The 19,022-nt window shown below is 52.5% G+C and overlaps 1 protein-coding gene across 1 annotated transcript; it reads left to right on the top strand.

Moving 5' to 3' along the window:
• The first annotated feature begins 262 nt into the window (after nucleotides 1–262).
• BNIP1 (BCL2 interacting protein 1) lies at nucleotides 263–11,452 on the top strand. The gene is made up of 6 exons (XM_016145109.2): nucleotides 263–381; nucleotides 2,088–2,180; nucleotides 5,259–5,350; nucleotides 7,603–7,704; nucleotides 7,896–8,014; nucleotides 10,831–11,452. The coding sequence occupies exons 1-6, from the start codon at nucleotides 298–300 to the stop codon at nucleotides 11,025–11,027; spliced, it is 687 nt and encodes a 228-aa protein (XP_016000595.1). The 5' UTR covers nucleotides 263–297; the 3' UTR covers nucleotides 11,028–11,452.
• Nucleotides 11,453–19,022: the final 7,570 nt, after the last annotated feature.

The following is a 19,022-nucleotide window of genomic DNA, read 5'->3' as shown; positions in this document are numbered from 1 at the left end:
GTTTTTTTCCGTCTATGCAAAAAAAATATGTAATCGTTAGAATGGTAGATAGGAGGAAGATGGGGAGAGGCTACCGTGAAAGCGTTCTTGATATGCCCTCTTCCCTTCCTCTTCCTTTTATTAGGACCTAGAGGCAAGGCCGATTTCTCCCACGTGTCAGGGAAAAGTCCCTAAGACGGCGCGCGCCGCTCTCACTCGCCTCGGGCCTGCCTCTAGGGGGCGCTGCCGCAAGACCCGGCGGCGCGAAAACGCGTTTGAACTTGGCCACCGCCGCGGCCCGTAGCCGGCGTCTCCAACATGGCGGCTGCCCAAGATGTCCACGTCCGGATCTGTAACCAAGAGATTGTCAGGTTCGACCTGGAGGTGAAGGCGCTTATCCAGGTACTAATTCCCGGGACTCTAGGCCCCGCCGTCCTAACCCAGAGCTCCGCCGTCTCACTGCAGAGCTTTCCCCGTTCGGTCAGGTCTCCCAGGTCGCTGGCCCTGCCCCATGGCCTGCCTACATCTCTTCTTACCCCTTCGGTCCCTTCCCCTTGATCGTTTACCTTGAGCCTCCGTCCGGGTGCCGTTGGCTCGCTTCCTCTGGGACACCCCTATGTCCCCGTTCCTGACCAGGCTTGCCCTCTATGGTCCCGCTCGGTCCCTCCTTTACGCACCCCTGGCTGTCACCTCGTCCCGGACTAACTCACAACATACCTGTCACCCAGCTTAGCCAGGTTTTCTGATGCTGTCCTCCCCACCATTTGAGGAGGCATCAGCCCCGCCCCCTCCTGGCCACCTCCGCTGGGTCTGGTGCCCCGTGGCCATCCCAGACCGTCACCTGGCATGGAAGGCACTGGGTGACAGGAACGTAACCTGGATTGTAGTTGTGATTTTGCAAATGAGGAAATCGAGTAAAGCGCCAGGGCTTGAATCCGAAGGCAGATAGTGGCAAAACTGGGACCTAGACGGGAAAAATCAGCCTAGAGAAGGGGCTTAGAGTCTCTTCTTCGCCGTTTAATAGATGAGGTAATTCAGGTGCTTTGCCTTAAGCCATTTAAGGGTAGAAGTCAGTAGTGCAATAAGCCAATTGGCATAGGCGAGAGTTGGGAATGTAGAAATGGTTCCTTGAATTTAGCAAAAAGCAAGAGTTTTAAACCTTGATTTTAAGCAAATCGTTTCCATTTCCAACAAATGGTACGAAACATTAGATGCAGACTCAGAGTTTGCAACTAGCTGGGGCAAAAAGCGAAGGGAAATAGAGCTCCCCACAGAAACCAGATGAAAAATAAGCCAAATTAGTGGTTTATCATATGGTGCCAGGAAGTTCGATTTAATGAGCAAGCATGAGAACAAGTGAGGAAACTTGATGCAAACGTTTAAACTTCTTGAACTTCCCTTGTTCCGTGTATCTACTATGAAACATCGGGTTAGTTCTAGGATCTGATGAGAAAGAGTGATGATAGCTAGATTCATTACACTCTTACTGTGTTCCAGCTCCTCTGCTGAGTGCTTTACGTACGTACATGATCTGCGAGGTAGATGGGGATGTGATGAAGAAGCTGAAGCACAGGGAACCCATAGTCGGGCCTGCTCTAAACGCTGGCTCCAATAATTCTGAATGTCCGGAAGCAAATTCTAAATCTGCCCTTGAATCCGGCTGGAAACACTGTGATTTATAGTAGGTAATGTGATTTGTAAAGATTGAAGTTAATCTTGTCATTTGACTTAGCACCTCGACTTTTAAGTTGGAAAGATCTAAAGTTAGAGTATCACTTGGGGGTGTGTATTTTAATTCAACATATAAGCTGCTTTAAGAGTTTTGTTCTGGCCAGGTGGCATTTTGTTAAACTTCAGGAACTAGTAAGTCAAGACAGTTGTGTGCTTTCCTATGCTTTTATGTTACCTACTCAGAGTTCATTTAAAGAGGGAGGAAAAAAATGTAAATGATAATATTTTTGCTTATGTTGCAGAGGTAAACAGCAAAGATGAGGCTAAATTACAGCCAGTAGGCCAACCTTAGTTGTGGTCTAAGCCGACTCAACTGTACAGATGGTGTCATTTCATTGCCTTGAGAAAGGTCCCCTCATCTCTTCAATGTCTCCTAGGATATTCGAGATTGTTCAGGACCATTAAGTGCACTCACTGAACTGAATACTCACGTGAAAGAGAAATTTCAACAGTTGCGGCACAGAATCCAGGTGAGTGAGCGGCTGAACCGAGATGCTCAGAATGGGAACGATAAAAGGGGCTTGGTCCTAGGCCTGAGCTCTGCTCGAGAGCTGTCCGGGTTCTTCAGCAAACGTTTAGACAGTGAGGGTAACCGTACTGACCTGCCACCCAGGTAAGAATGAGGAACTCTGGATTGTTTTTTTCAGGCCGTCGCTTTGCCCAGCCTCTCCCTCTCTGCTTCTGTAGTCGCCAGTCACATCATATGCGTCTATAATACTCCTGAATTCACCTATGGCGTATGTGGTGTCTCAAAGATAGCAGAGCGAGGAGTACCAGTCTGAATAGTGAGGGCTTTGCTGCTGCTGTGCCTTCGGTGAGGGGAAGATGGACCTGCCCATCTCTGGTCTCGCTGCGCGTGGTGCTGGCGTTTATAGAGTTGGTGCTTTTCGTATTGTATGGCCCCACGTGCCAGCCAACCTCTGTTATCCCTTAACAGAAGAAGACAGTCTGTTCCAAAGCTGGTAGAAAAACTGGCCATTTGGACCCTGAGAAAGAGTATGTCTGATGTCCGGTGTGTTTTTAAAGGAATTTTCAAGGACGGTTTTGAGTATGTGCAGTTCTGGGCATAGGAGTTCACGTCAGAATTTCAGCCACGTCACTCACTGACCCTGGTGTCTCTTCTGCCTCCACCTCCAGCACTGATTTAATCATGTAATTATTTTCGAACGGGTGTTACTTTCACGTGACTCTGTGTGTATGTGGGGGTGAGGCGGTAAATATTGGCATACAGTGAAAAGTTTTAATTATGCCCCTTTTGTGTTCTGTTACCAAAAACGTAACCACCTTTATTTGTTACTTACATATCTTTCCATAGTTCCTCCACTCAAATGCTAAAAAGGAAAAATATATTTTCTTATTTCTTTCCTGTTTCTCATCTAAAAGATAACATGTTAAAACACCCTTTTTAAAAACTTAATATATATGTTGGAAACTTTTCTATCTCAGTATTAGCTTCATCATTCTTTTTTAATACCTATGTTATTTTTTTAGTCTGGTCTGTGTCAGAGGACATATATTTGGATTGCTTCTTTTCTTTGCTTGTTGAAGCCAATTTATTCCCTAAAAGACCTTTCTTCAACTCACATGACTTCCACTCTCCAAGTGTGGACCCACCACCTTAAGGGTTTCCTTAATCTTCCTGTTAAGTCTGTGCATGCTCACCCACTGTTTCCTTCACTAAGTTACCTCCCTAGCATATTTACATATTTATCATGTCCCCGCTGCGCACCCCCCCCCCCCCGCATCGTCAGCCCAGGATACTGATGTGTTCTTGGCACCTACTAACGCCTAAATGCACATGGTCATTGAATGAATAACCCCACCTCAGTTTTAACTTGCATTTCCTAAACGTTTGTACCTGGAAAGAGACGCAAGATTTCGTCTTGCTGGATGCTTTTAGATCTTATATGAACGTCTTTGTGTATTCGCAACAAGATTGTGTGATACTAGGAGAATTGGCCCCATATCCTCAAAATGTGGTGTTCTATGCATAGTAAATAGCCGTGTGGAAGTCTTTGTATATGTGGTTCACAAACTAGAATTTGAGAACACGTCACCCTTTTCTTTCCTTCTGGAACTGTCTCTGATTCTCTCTGATAACTTCCAGGCATCCTTTCATGAGGAAATTGTATGTTTTTCCCTCCTTTCTTTCCATTCATCCATTTTTCCCTTGGGTGATTTGGTGCCTAATATGTGCCAAGCACAAGGGATATATATTCAGTGAACGTTAGATATAGGCCTGCTTTCACAGAGTTTACGTTCTAGTAGGGAATCTAGATTTTAAACAATTATGTAAACAATTAATTACGTTTGCAGAACTTTTCAGTTCACACTGTTTTTTCCTCTATTTCAGCAAAATCTGGGGCCATAAATTGGCATTCCCCTCCGAGCTGTCAACAGGGTGGATACAGACACCTGCTCCTGACAGCGTGTGCAAATTAGTATATAAAGAGCATAGAAATTTACTAATTAATATAGAAATGAACGATCGTGATGGTGTCTTAGCATCAGTAACTTGATTGAAACTGGAACTTGTTTTAATCTGTAAAGAAACACGACGAGACTCGACATCTTAATTATGGCCTGGTAGTTTCATCATCTGAAGTCTCGGGGGTCTCACACTGCTGGGTGTTAGGCCCGCCGCCCCTCACCGTAGTGGGCCGTTCACTTAAGGGCGGGGGCGTTTTGGCTGGTGCGCAGTCCTCGCCGGTGGACCTTAGCCGTGGGACTTCGTGCGGCCTGGGTCGAAGGCGGATCTCTCCAGAGTCTTTTGCGTTTGCTTTTGCCAGGTGTCCTGGGATGACCGCCAGTCTCGGAGCACTTTTCACGCTAATGTCTCCTCATGGAGAAATTACTCAGAAGGAGCGAATGTGAACCCCAGCTCAGCACCAGGGTGGCTTCCTGGTATGAGCTCTCAGGGGAGACATTTCGTATCCCTGTAGCCAGAGCCCACAGCAGACAGGGCAGGTTGCCACGCCCCTCCGCGCTGGCTGACGCGTGTCTGAGTTCCCCGTTTCGCTCGCGGTGGCCTCTGTGCGCCCTGGGCTTGTGCTGTTCTCCCCTCCGATTCCCGGCCTCAGGTGGCCTAGGCTTTGTTTTCTGCCCCTATGTGGGCTTTAAAACTTGCAAACGGTCCATCACCAGCCGTGGCGAATAGGTGCGGAGACTGAGGGCGAGCGTTTAGAAACACCCAGCAGTTTGACAGGCCCACGATCCGAGGGCGCGGTGGGTGGGCGTGATGTCGTCACTTCCGTTGCCTTTCACGCGGGCGCCCGCTGGGTCCCAGGCGTGCATCTGCCTCTCCGGTCAGCAGCCGCATGTCACTCGCAGGATGACCGCGTGGCTCCTAGTTCCCGCCTCACTTTGGGGCCTCGGGATTGTCCCTCCTTTCATACAGACGCAGCCGCCTACGTAAGAGGATGTTCGTACGTGTCCCCTGGCGGTCGTGCGTGCGCCGTCCTCGGGGGGTTCCCAGTGCTGTCGCACGACCTCACCAGACAGAGCTGGCTTCTCCAACCGTTTTAACACGGAGCCGTTTTCTCCCAAAGGAGCTTGAGCAGCTGGCTAAAGAGCAAGACAAGGAGTCGGAGAAGCAGGCCCTGCTCCAGGAGGTGGAGAACCACAGGAAGCAGATGCTCAGGTGGGCAGGGCCTCAGCCGGTCACTCGCTTCCGGGAGGGGGCGGGGCTGCCCGGTAAACGTGAGTTTCATGACTTCATCGGGTCATTTACGCACAGACTCAGTGTTCTCTCTAGATCGGTAATTCTCCGAGGGGCGAGCAGGAGCTTTGGGGTAGGGGGATCTGAGCATAGTTTACTAAAGCATATTTAACATCACACAGTATTTTATATTTTTAAAACAAAGCCAAAATGATGGTTACTATTGTAATTCAGGCTCCTTTTTATCTAAAGAGGGTTGATACCAGACAAAGACGACCCAAAGTGAACCTATTTAAGATGGACCAAAATTTAGACCATTTCGAATGGTACTTTATCTGCAAAAAAGTGAAACAAAAAATGGAAATAAGCTATGTTGAAAAAAGTTGGAGTGATCGCAGCCATGTGCTGATACTTGATTATATAATCTGTCTGTTGTGCGACTTATTGGTATTGAATTGGGGGACTTTTCCAACAAAATTGTCCGACGTCATCACCTAGTACCTGGCCCTTCACGTTTGACTTTTTGTACCATAATGATGAGAGAGTTTTTATTGCGCAAGTATCCGAGGACTCATCAGCATCCCCAGCCCTCCGGTAGCCAGGTCGTTCTTTTTTTAAAGTCCTTGCTCGGCCACCCTCCTCCTAGGTGTCCTCTTCGCCCTCGTTAACTGGCCGGACTCTGCCACATCTGTGTTTGTCTGTGGCTTTGCTTCTGATTTGAGTAACGCCCCAGCCTCTTCCCACCTGACAGCAGCTGCGTTTGTGACACCCAGCGACAGGGGGAGACGGACTGACAGACGGGGTGGAGGCCCCGGCATCAGTAGGGAGGGACATGAGTGGCCGCCAGTGTTCGGGCACTTGGCTCAGTAGTGATACTTTGTGTCATGATGACTTCTGCTTCCCGCGGCCACCAGGGGCACTCAGATTATAAACACCGAGAAAGAGGACCCCGCTCCCCGTGTATAGTAAGCCATGTCGGACAAAGTCAGCTCGCCATGGGGTTCGAGTCGAGCGGGGCCGCGATCACGCCGTGGGTGGCGTCCGGGGTGGAGAGGAGGAAGCGGTAAGGTCATCTTCGGCGATGCGTGTGCGAACGGCAGTCGGGCTTGCCTGGGCCACCGTGCTCGTCACAGCCACCAGTGACTGTCTGCTGGCTTGTCTTTCTTCGGGAGAAATGCGAGCCCCTTGAGGGCAGCCTCTGTCGCTCGTTATCTCTGCATGGCAAGGCTCAGCAGAACTCCCTTGCGAACAGTTGGAAAATGTGACGGATTCTTTTTAAATGTCGGGTGTGAGATGGCGTAGCAGCTGCCGTTCGGGCGTCAGGGAGCCCATCCGAAGACTCTCCACATAGGGGTGCTGTTACAAAACCACCCTGTCAGTTCATGTACTGTACGTTTGACTTTTTAAAAATTTCCGGGGTTAGCGCAGTTGGTACGGGCCAGTCGCGTAAAAGTTCTAGAGCGTGAGTTTGAGTCTCCGAGGGACCCTGTTACCTTTTGATAGCCATCAACACAGGCTGCACGGCCCACTCCAGGGAGCTGCTCACCAAATGGGACTTGTCTGTCACGGGGAGAGCGGGCAAAGAATGTAAATAAATCAGGTCGAACCGGCCCTGCGGATACAGTGTGTTTGAGTCGTCCATCATTTGTCTGCAGCGTGTAAAGGACAGCAGACTTTGAAGAAATACCAAGGCGCGCTGCTTTATGATTTTTTTTACTTCTTACAGCATATGCTGACTGAACAGCTAATGGGGCAGAAAGTGTCCTAGGTGCTGGTAATGGAAAGATGGGTGAGGCGTGGTTCTCCTGGAACAGGAGCCAGCAGTGCACAGGGCGGAGCAGCGAGGCGTGAGAGGGCTGGACAGAACCGGCCTCGTGTGCTCAGCTGGGGCGTTGGAGGTTCCGCTGAAGTCTGGAGCCTTCGTGGGCTATAGACAGCCACGCCATGGCCAGACGGCTCCCTCTCGCTGCCGCGGGGGAAAGGGACGGTTGCGGGCAGTAGGAGAACGTCCCGGGGCAGCCAGGGTCCAGAAGGGAGGTGCTGGGGCCTGAGCTGGAACAGGTGCTGGGGCATCCAAGAGGAGGCGGCGGCGGGAGGTGGGGATGGACTCTGCCGGCCGCCCCTGGGCGCCCTTCCCCGTCACCCCCTGCCTGGAGGAAGAGCTGCTGTGACTTGAGCAGACTGTCAGCCTGGTGCCATCAACAGAAACTCACACGTGACCCTTCTGATTCCAGCAATCAGACCTCCTGGAGGAAAGCGAATCTCACTTGCAAAATCGCTATCGACAACCTAGAGAAAGCAGAACTTCTCCAGGGAGGAGACCTCTTGAGGCAAAGGTATCTCTCCCTGTCACAGAAGGTCACAGCAGTGCACGTCCCCATTCGCAGTCTTCGAGATGTCGGCATTGACTGAACATTTAAGAAAATATGTACTAACCTCATAGATTAAAAAATGGGACCCCTTTGCATGTGGGCTTTCTGGTAGCCAGGCTTCTGTTCACGTCCCTCCTCCCACTCTGGACTTTTAGGAAAACCACTAAAGAGAGCCTGGCGCAGACGTCCAGCACCATCACGGAGAGCCTCATGGGGATCAGCAGGATGATGGCCCAGCAGGTGCAGCAGAGCGAGGAGGCCATGCAGACGCTAGGTAAAGCCGGGCCTGGGGCGGGCAGCTGGGCCCGGGGACGCCGGCCCCTCACTCTGTGACGGTGTGGCTCTACCCAGAGCAGGGCATGCCGCTCTTACTCCTCGTTGGTTTTTACAGTTGTACGTCCCCATTAAAACGTTCCCCAGCAGAAGCCCTCCCAGGGGCTCGTGTGCAAAGCAGGGATACCCAGGCCCTCTCCTGTAGAGCGGGGCCCGCAGGGCTGGGCGAGGGGCCCGGGAATCTCTCTTGGGACCCACAGGGCCAGGCGACTTCAGGGATCAGTGCTTGGAGAGTTGGTTAGTGTGCCGGCCACCGGCTTATCGGCTCGGACCTCAGCTTAGTCACCCTTCCCAGTGTCATTTTCACTGTGAGCTCCTTTTAAAAGATGCGGTCAGAGGCCACAGAAGCTTCTCTCCAGCGGCTTTCGCCTGGCGGCTCCTTCGCCAGGTGGAAGAGAATCAGCCCTCCCCAGGTTCCTCTGTGTAGGAAACAGAAGAAGAGTTTGCTTTCGGAGACACTTTTGGAAGATTTCACACAGAGACTAAGTAGAGTACATGAAGCCATCACCCAGCCACAACAGTTGTCAGCTCGTGGCCTATCTCGTTTCCACTCTGTCCTCTCTGTGCCCCCATCTGGATGAATTTAAGGCAAATCCTAGAAATCATCCACAAATATCTCAGTATATCTATCTCTACAAGACTCTTGAAACAAAAAAGAAACAGAAGAAAAGCCAAAACCACAATACCATTATCTCCCCTAAAAATTATCTGTAATTTTAACCCCCCCGCCTTTTTTTTTTCAGTGCACTATTCAAACAGGCCAAAGAAAAAGGAAAGCAAGTAGTTTGTCCCCAAGGTCACCTGTGTTTGAAACCTATCTGGGCACTTAGTCTCAGGCCAGCCGGCCACCTCATCTAAGAGCACGCTGGGGCATGGCCCGAGCCTGGGAGAGCCTGGGAGGACGTGAGAAAGGGGACTTGCGGCCTTCGAATCCAGGGCTTTTCTGCCGCGATGCAGGCGACAGGCACCTGGCCCCCAACACGTGTATCAGAAGCACACGATGTCCTTCTGTCGCGGGAAGGGAGCGCAGACGCTGATGAGTGCTGGGGGCTGAGGGCTGCTCTTGGGGCACATTTTCTAGGAGAGACGGCTGTTGAAGGATGCAGTTCTTAACCCTTTCCTTATGGCTCACAAATTCAGCTTGATTTAAAAGCCTGGTAGGGCCACAGTTTTGTTTGTTTTTTTTTTTTTTTTAAAAAAAAAAAACAGCCTATGAGGGATATGATGTCTGGAATTTGCTGCAGAGTCGTGGGACGGGGGACGTGCGTGGGGGTGGCGAGGGGCCAGGGTGGCTGGGCGTTGGTGGTTCTTGGGTAGGGGCGATGGGCAGCTGGCATTTCATGGTGCTATTCTGTCTACTTTTGCGATGGTTTGAAATTTTCTATGGAGAAAGTTTGAAAAGAAAGGCCTCTTGGGTTTTACTTACCAGGTTCTTACCCGGTTTTTGCGGTGCAGGGGCGCGGAGAGGAGGGCCGGAGGGGTGTCGGTTGTCCGTGTTCGCTCGTTTTCCCCCCTTACCTGTCCTTTTCAGATGCTTCTCTGTTCCTTCTAGTAATTTCTTTACTTAATAATATCTCATCTTGTGAAAAGGTAATATAAATTACCCGGTTAAGGAAAAAACCTCTAGGCCAGCACCGTCCAATAGAAATATCATAAGCCACATACGTAACTTTCAGTTTTCCAGGAGGCACGTCACAAACAGTGAAAAGAAACATGAAATCAACTTTAATAATGCATTTTATTTAACCCATCGCATGTAAAATATTACTATTTCAATATGTAATTAATATTAAAATTATCGAGATATTTTATAGTCCTTTTTTGTTCGTACTGAGTCTTTGGAACCGCGTGGGTATTTCGTGCTCAGACGCATCGCGGTTTGGGTTGGCCACGTTCTGCGTGCTCTGCGCCACCCAGGGCCAGACGGCCCGAGACGCTACGGGAGGGAAACAGAAGCACAGCCCCCTCCCCGACCACCCTGGCCTCCAGGTCTGCTCCCCGGGGGCCACCACCATCCCCAGATTCTTTTACGTCCTCAGAACCTCCAAGCATGCGTGGCGCTAGCGAATTAAATTTCATTTACCCTCCGTTTCTTACATAAGCGAAACATTTCACACAGCCTCCCACCCTCGCCTGTCCTCTTACCGTGTGTCACTCCGCGGTGGTTCAGATGATGCCTCGTTTCACTCTGCGGGAGAATGTGGCGAGGTAAACCTTCCCCAGGCATCAGGCCCAGAGACCCACACTCCCAAGTCCAGTCGACGCCTGGGCACAGGGAGCCGTAGGGGATATGCGCCTCCTCTGAGGTTTCACGCAGTGCCCAGAGCACGGGCGTCACATCGGTAAAGCTACAGCCGTGTCCCGGGAGCGAGGGACTGGTATGGTGAGGGCTGGTGCAGGGCGCCCCCACGCAGACCTGCAGGCCCGGGCAGCTGGGGTGGCTTTGTGGCCAGCGGTCCTCAGCAGCTCCTGCCCGCTTCAGGAGGCTGAGCTCGACCGTGAGGAAGAGCCCTCTCCGCCCTTTTCCCTGGCGGCCCCGTGCAAGGGCTCCCAGTTATGGCCCTGTGACAGTGTATGTAAACAAACCGTGTCATCTCGAAGCAGGAACCCAGGGAAGTGCCTCTCCTTGCTGTGTCCCCGTCCTCGCTCCTCCGACTGTCTCTGCACATCCTCTGCCTCTGGCCTGGGGCGCAGAGCCGTCTTTGGGTTTCCTGCTCTGCAGCCCCTGAGTCAGGCTCCCTCCCTCTTCTGTTTCAGTCAATTCTTCCCGGACTATCCTGGATGCCAGTGAAGAATTTAAGTCCATGTCGGGGACCATCCAGCTGGGACGGAAGCTCATCACAAAATATAATCGCCGAGAGCTGACGGACAAGCTTCTGATTTTCCTCGCACTGGCCCTTTTCCTCGCTACGGTTCTCTACATTGTGAAAAAGCGGCTCTTTCCGTTTTTGTAAGACCCTAGGGCGGCCAGCTTTTGCCCTTAAAGCTCCGGCGTCAAGATCCAGACACGGCCCCGAGCCCTGGCCCAGGTCGCCGGCTGATCTGCAGCTCTGTCGGCCCCAGCTGCCCAGCGGGTCAGATGGCGACGGCCCCCGGGCTTCTGCAGGTGGCGGCCTTGTAGAGGGCAAGCAGAGCAAGGGAGGAAGGCCTGTCATCAGGACGCCTACAGGGACACTGACCCCACGAGCCGTGGCCCGCCGCAGGTGGCTGCCACACGGGGCACTCAGAGGCCACCTTCCCAGATTTGATGCTTCTCCCCTCTCTCCCTCTCCTGCTGTGGCCTTCCTGCCGATCTGGAGGAGGGAGGAGGGGGCGGGGCAAGAAGGATGATGGAAACTCATGTCCATTCCTCGAATAAACGTGACTGTTTAATAGCGTGCACTGCGTGTGGTTTTACGAGGTATTGCTCTGGGTATTCGTGTGCCTCTGGTATCCAGTTTTTTCTGGGACGTGCACTTAGATCATTTATTCGTTCATCCAGCAAAGAAGTGAGAAGCCACAGCCACATGCTGACTGTAACAAATAGGTCGGTCAGGCAGCCGTGGTCCCTCCCTCAAGGAGCAGGAAGAACGAGATGCCACGGGCGCTGAGGAAGGAGCGTGCGAACGGCCCCCACTGCAGGTGGCTCACGCGACACGTGTGAAGGCCGAGCCTGCACAGCAGCCCGGCCTGGCCCGGGCCGTGCGGCGTCTCGGGGGCTGGCCCACGTCTTTCTTTTTGAGGTCCAGCGCTAAATATAACCAAGGAGAGCGAAGCTTGTGATAAGCCGAGGCCTGTCAGGGCCCGAGTTCTGTTGAGGCCAAGGGGGCAGGGCCCAGGAGAGGCCCGGCCAGAGGTGTCCGTGTCTCTGTGCCATGGTCCTGGCTCACGTCGCCCTGGAATCCCAGCCTCCCCCACTATTTATAGCCCCAGGGGCCCCTGGGAGGGGTCGTGTGGAAGCGGAGGGGGAAGTAGAAAGAGCGTGGCCTCCGAAGCGTGGTTCTGAGAGTCGGTTCTGCGTCTTTGCTCTACTACTGATGGGCCACGTGATCATGGGCTACTTACCTTCTGTCACTAAGCCGCAGCCTGTGCAGTGGGGGACGATCATCGGTACCGACGATCGCAGAGTCAAAGGAGAACGTCAAGTAGCAAGTGCGGCTCCGTCTGACTGGGCAGTGTGTTTCCCGCCGCACACAGCTGGGGCGGCCGGGAAAGCTGGCCCGGGCATCGGGCTTCTGTTTAGATCTGTCTGAACAGAGGGAGGCAACGGCTAAGCGCCAGACGGTCACGGGACCGAGTTACGAGCTTGGCTGCATACCTCAGACTGACGAGTTTCATGAGTAGGGTCCGCGTGAGAGTGTGTGCCCGTATAGACACTTAGATGTATAGCATCATCAAACAATTCCTGGCCCCAGAAGACGTGGTGCAAATCAGGCACGCATGTGTCTCATTTATAGTCACATTAAAGCCGAGAATAAAGCACAGATGGGAAATTCCCGCTCAGATTCCAGCTGTAAGCGCAGCAGATGGGTGTTATCAAGTTAGGATTTTCCTGTCTTAACATTTTTCTTTACAGTTTCCCGTTAATTGTCAACATCCTCCTCACAATATGGAAATGTGTGGGCTCCGTACGCCTTTAAAATTCTCCCTTTGACACTTTATTCCTCTGTTACTCGCCTCCTTCTGAAAATAGTGTTGAATTTGACCCATTCCGAAAGGTCAGCGGGAACATTTATTTTACAATCCCAAATCTGCCGCGGGGGTTAGAAGGCCTCCCAAGCTGGCTGGCCGCGCAGGAAGCTGCCATCTCCACGTTCAACCAGCAGGGGGCAGTGTTCACATTCGCTCTGTGGTCTTGCTGAATACGTGACCAAGTCCATCAGTCCACCCGAAAAGCCCTTGTGGCTTTTTTTTTTTTTTTTTTTTTAAAAACAGATACCAGGTTCTTAAAAAATATATACAAAGCCTACTTATCTATCTTGGAAAGACATTTCATAAGTGACTGATTTTCACTGCTAAACAGTCAGGCAAGCCTCGTATTCTACATTTGAATTAGCCGACAGTCAAGGAATTAAAAGTAGAGAGCAGCTGTCAAGACATCTTCCACTCAAGTACTTACTCAGCCCCATTTCGTGCCAGGCACCACGTTAGGGGTACACAGCGGACAAAACGGAGATGCCCTGTGGTCACAGCACTCACGGCATGTCGGGGAGGCAGGCCAATGGTGCAGAACACCTGCTAAGTCATCCGCTGTGGTAGAAAAGAAGTGTTTTGGGGGAAAAGTGCAGCAGGCGATGGAGCTCTGGGATGCAGTCGTGGTCACTAAGTCGGGCGGTCAGAGCTGGCCTCGGTGAGGAGAAAAGGTTTGGACAGCCAAGGGGAGAGGGACCAGCCGAAGCAAAGGCCTGCGGCAGATGCGTCTTTGGTACTAGGATTTATCATAGGAAACACACATTTATTTGGTCTTAGTCCTGTCCCCAGCACAGGGCTCCTAAAACCCTTGGAATTTTTCCTGAGGAGAGTGATAAATGTGTATTTCGTTAGATTAACGAGGTCACTTTTGGACTCCACCCCGGGACGGGGGCTGGTTTCCTACGAAGCCGACCGCGTGATCACAGGGTTGGAACTTGTAGTCCCCCCTCTGCAAGGAGGGGAGAGGGGTGAAGATGGAGATATTCATCCACGACCCAGGATTCGATCGCTCACGCCTTTGTGACGAAGGCTCCGTAAGACCCCAGAAGGACAGGGTTCTGAGAGCCGGGCTGGTGAACACATGCAGCAGGGTGAGTATCAGGAGAGAGCCCAGAGGGGCATGGCAGCTCCATGGCCCTTCCCCACACCTTGTCCCAGGCAGCTCTTCCACCTGGCTGTTCCTGAGTCATGTCCCTTTATCATAAACCAGTGATCTAGGAAGTAATATCTCCAAGTTCTATGAGCCGCTCTAGCAACTTGACTGAACCCAAGAAGGGGGTCATGGGAACCTCCGATCTATAGCCTGTTGGTCAGAAGTACAGGCGACAACCTGGGCTTCCAGTTGGCACCTGAAGCGGAGAGAAGGGGCAGTCTCGTGGGACTGAGCCCTTAACCTGTGGGATCTGCCACCAACTCCAAGTACATAGTGTCAGAATTGACTCACATTGTAGGAGACCCAGGTGGCGTCGAGAGACTTGCTTGGAGATTTGGAAGAAACCCACACATTACGACTGGGTGCAGAACTGGAGCATGACTGGTACATTCGGGGAATAGCTAGGAAGCCAGTGCGGCTAGAGCAGAGTGCGAGGAGTGGGGAGGGGGGGTCACAGAGATGGGGGGCAGAGTCATGGAAGGCCGGAGAGGCCACTCGAAGGATTGGTTTTATACTCTGAGTGACATCGGGAACCCCAGGAGGGCATTGAGCAGAGTGGCTTGATTCGACTTATGGGCTGATAAGAGACGAGTTAGGACAGTTGCAGCTGTCAGGTGGCAGATGATGGTGGCTTGTACCTTGGCTGATAGCAGTAGAGCTGGAGAGAGGTGGTCACATTCTGGGTATATTTTGAAGCTAGAACCAGCTGGATAGGGTTTTCGGAAGGAATAGACATCATTCTTAAAGGAATAAAAGCAAGAAACAAGATTTTTGGTTTAAGCAACCAAAGGAGGAAGAAGATCAGGAGTTAGGTCTTGGACGTGTTGGGTTTGAGATGTCTTTTAGACACCCAGGTCAAGATGAGAAGTAGGCAGGTGGCTATGTAACTCTGGAGTTTGGGAGACCAGTCAGGGCTAGAGGTACGAATGTGGAGCTCTCTGGCTCATAGGTGGAAATTAAAGCCATGAGGTTGGATGAGATCACCCGGAGAACCGAGTACATATAAAGGAGAAATAGGACAAAGAAAAGAGAGGAGCCAGCAAACGAGACTGAGGACGAGTGACCAGAGAGCGAGCAGGCACTCCTCTTAGACCTCTTGGGGGAGTCCAGTCTGCAAAACGAGAGGTTTTCTTATCTCCAAGAGTCCATATTTTTCATCGTCTTCCTCATCGTGACTGTAACGGTCATCAAATGCATCTCGTATTTGTCGAGTTCCCACTGCGTGTTAGACACCTGAGGGCTCCGCTTAGGTTTGACGCCCCGGATGACAGTGGTGCCACCAGGGCGTCGGGAGGGAGAGTTCGTTCCTCTGGGACAGGGCCCGGGAGAGCTCGCCTCCCCGGGGGCCACTGCTCTGTGTCCTCGTCACTGCCCGACTACCCCGCAAGTCCGCTTCGGCCTGGCTTCTGCTACCATCACTTCCCCGCACACGGGCCACGCTAGGGCCATCGGTTACCGCCAGGCTGCTCCTCTGGAGGACGTTCGTCCCCGCCTTTCCTCATCTCTCAGCACTCGTCGCCCATTGGTCCCTGGTCGCCCCAGGGACCCCCGACTCTGTGAAACCACTCTCTTCGCTTGCTTCTTGCTCCTCTGGCAACTTCTGCGCTCTCTTCTTTCTTCATCGTCTGCTTAGCCTTAAATGCTGGGTTTGATCTTCTTCCTTCCTCTCCCGCCATACATTCTGTCAAAGCCAAGGCCGTCCACGCCCCCACAGCTTCGACGGTCCTCTGGAGCGTCAGCATCAGCATCAGCATCCACCGTTCTGAAGGCACACCTCCCCTCGGACCTCTCAGGCATGCTCTGGGCCCCTCTCATCTCCATTCCCTTGTCCCTGACCCCTCCCTCTACGCACAGCCCGCTCCCCTGACGCCTCCCATTTCCCCTTCCTGGTCCCCTATCCCCCCCTTTTTTTTTTTAATTTTTTAAAATTTATTTTATATATTTTTTAGGCGAGGCAACCCTTGGTCGACCTCACAGATCGCAAGGACCTCACCATCTTACAATCCCTTATTTATTTATTTTTAAAAATTTTTCGCGCCCACAGCACCTGGTCTTCCTCGGTGGTCGCCCGTCCAAGTACTGACCTCCCTTTGCCCTTCATTCACCGCTTCCCACTACCCCGGGGCATGAGGCCCACGTTGGTCTGAAAAGCAGGCATCTGCACTTCGTGCTGGTAAATCTCGGGAGACGACAAGGCCCTGCTGGGGACCCTCTGACAGGGCGGCTCCATTTGGTGATGCTGCTAAGGAAAAAAGATCGTAAGATGTGAAATAAGCTGTGGTTTTCTTTCTTGGCTGATGGCGGGCTCGCTGGGGCCCTGCCCGGGGGTTTGCCCAAGCTGTATTTCTTCTCTCCGCAAGGGCAGAATAAAAATAGCCGGGGGCTAATCTAAGAGATACCAGATAGGCGTTGTGAGGAATGAGGGCTGCAGGCCGGCCAGGGGAGGGGTGGGTGTTATCAGCCCCTCTCCCGCAGGCCCCAGCAGCGAAGTCCCAGGGCCCGTTGGTCAGCTTTCGCTTACAGTGGGCCGCTGTGCTCGGTGTGGCCTTTGGTGGCAGAGAGGCCCAGGTTCTAATTGTACTCTTCCTGGCCATGCACCCCTGGGCAAGGATCACCCCTCTTCTGTTACCTCATCAGAAACACAGGGACGGGCATTGACCTCTTAGGGGTGACAAAATTCCCACAGCCTCTCCCACTGTAACCCCTATGGCCGCTGCATTCAATCTCAAACGAAAGGGGGGGGGCTCCTTCCCCTTCCTCTGTGGGGCTTTACGTGGGGGAAACAGAGGGCGCCTGGGCTGGCAAGGGGACCCAAGGACAGCGCGGAGTTTCTCAAAGGGCAGAGGGCTGAGGGCAGCACGGAGTGGGCGGGCAAAGCGGCCTCTTTCCCAGTCCAAAAACCCACAATGAATGAGCTCAGCGCACAGTGCTCTCTTTCTCGTTCTTCTTAGACCTCTGCCCTTCTCCTCCCGCGGCGGTCTTGCTTGCTGGCAAAGAGTGCTGCCGGATCGAAACGAATCCCAAAAGTCGCAAATGAATATGGACTGAAATACGAGGAGACAGACAATTTGTTTTCATCTGACTGTTGGACAGATACGAAGAGGGCCCCTGACGGAAACGTCCCAGTTTCTAAGCAAGGCGTTCCTGGTTCGCCGGGCCGGCTCTTCCACGGGGTTCTCCGCCGCCCCCTGAACCGGTGTGACGATCAGTGGGTTCGAGGCCCGAGGGGTGTGATGTCAGACCCGGCAAGCTGCTGGCTGCCTTCCTGAAGGACCTCAAACCCTGGCGCCCCCAGCTCCCGGTCCCTCCCAGCCTCTCACGGAGCATGCGCTCCGGCTACACTCTGTGCTGCGCGCTGCGGCTAAGGGGACAATCCCACCTGCCCATCGCAGACGACCCGGAGCCAGACAGTTACAGCAGAGGGTGGTAAGGGTCCTAGAGGGGGCCCCGGGGAGCCCGCGGAGCCCAGAGTGACAGCTCCTTTAGACTGCCCAGAAACAGCAACCGGTAGGCAAGATAGGAAATTTACACAAAAACATGGTAAGCGACCCTAATGAAATTCAAAAGCAGTATTGGCGAGGCGTTTAGTAGAGCAGGTGATGCTGATAACTGCCCCCCACCCCCACCCCGAGCTCCCACTCAGTGGGCTCTGCGTGTCATTCACAACCCGCGAAGTCTGCCAACGGCAATGTGACTACAGTCGCTGCAGCTGAGGTCCAGATGGGCCCAGAAACAATCCCAAGGTCCCATCCCCAGCCCCAGCCCTAAGCAACCACTAATCCATTTTCTGTCTATCAATTTCCGTGCTCTGGACTTTCATATGCTTGAAATCATGCAGTGTGTGGTCTTTTGCGATTGGCTTCTTTTTTTTCACTGGTGTAGTATTTTCCAGGTTTGTCCACGTAGGGCGCTATCAGAACATGATTTCTTTTTATGGCTGAATAACATGGGGTATGGATGTACCACGTTTCGTCTACTTGTTTGTCTGTTGATGGATGTTTTGGGCGTTTCTGTCTTTTGGTTATCATGAATATCTTATGAACATTTATGCTAAGTTCTTTTTGTGAAGATGTATGTTTTCGTTTTTCTTGGGTATATACGAGGAGCGGAATTGCCGGGTCACGTGGTAGCTGGAGCTGATGCGTCCAGGGGCCCCCTGCCTGGTTACCGCAGCAGCCACACCCTTACGCATCCCCGGGCTTTGCCTTCTCTGAGCTGTGTGATGTGGAGCAAGTTCCTACACCTCTCTGAGCCTCAGCTCTTCTCTGCCATCAAGAGGCTCAACCCTCAGGGCTTCAGGGAGAATTAAATGAAAACACAGAGAAGAGGGCACTTTGCAAATTAGAAGTAGTTCGGTAAATCTAAGAGTAAGTCTTCTTTTTTAAAAAATTTTTTGCTCAATTTTATTGTATATGTGTTTGGTTTCGTGACTTATTCTCATCCCAAAACACTAACGAGCAGAAGATATCGAGGCATCATTATCTTCTCTGACCCGTCCCTGTTAAAGACAGGTGCCAGCGCTGTATGAAACTTGGGGTCCTCCTCCTGGCCCCCCTGCTCAGGGAGCCAACCCACAGGGGCCCCTGAATTTATAAATGCCACAGTTACTGCCACTCAGTGGCGAGGTTGACCGAAGGCCGGGTCTGGATGGCACAGTGGAGACAGTCGGTCCCTCCTGGCTGAGCATGGCACTTGGCTCCTTACAGCGTTTACAGATGACACACGGCATCTATAGTGTGGAAAACTCTCCGCAAGGCCCTGGCAAGTGGCACGCACCCTTGGTCCTGTGCCTCGGGCCTCATCCCCTCAGCATGGCCATGCCAGCTGGTGTTTTATCGGGCACTTCTCCAAGCCAGCCCACCAGCGCTGAGCTGGTCTGTTGGGAGGGAGGCAATGGGAGCCGGGAGAGGGGTCTCGCCGAGCTTAGAGACTCAGAATAGGCATCTCTGCCCTGTAAGCCGGTTCTGGAAGCTGCTTGTCAGCAAGCCTGTCGGGGTCCCTGGGAACCCCGGAAAGGTTAGGTTGGGGGCCAGCATGCTGTTGGGAGCTTGGGGGCATGGACCAGATGAGCCTGTCTGTACAAGGCAGGGTGGTCCATGGACCGAGAAGCCCCAAGGATGCCCCA

Source organism: Rousettus aegyptiacus, unplaced genomic scaffold (assembly GCF_014176215.1).
Source record: "Rousettus aegyptiacus isolate mRouAeg1 unplaced genomic scaffold, mRouAeg1.p scaffold_m13_p_7, whole genome shotgun sequence".
Classification (NCBI taxonomy): domain Eukaryota; kingdom Metazoa; phylum Chordata; class Mammalia; order Chiroptera; family Pteropodidae; genus Rousettus; species Rousettus aegyptiacus.
This window is presented reverse-complemented; position numbering and strand designations above follow the sequence as displayed.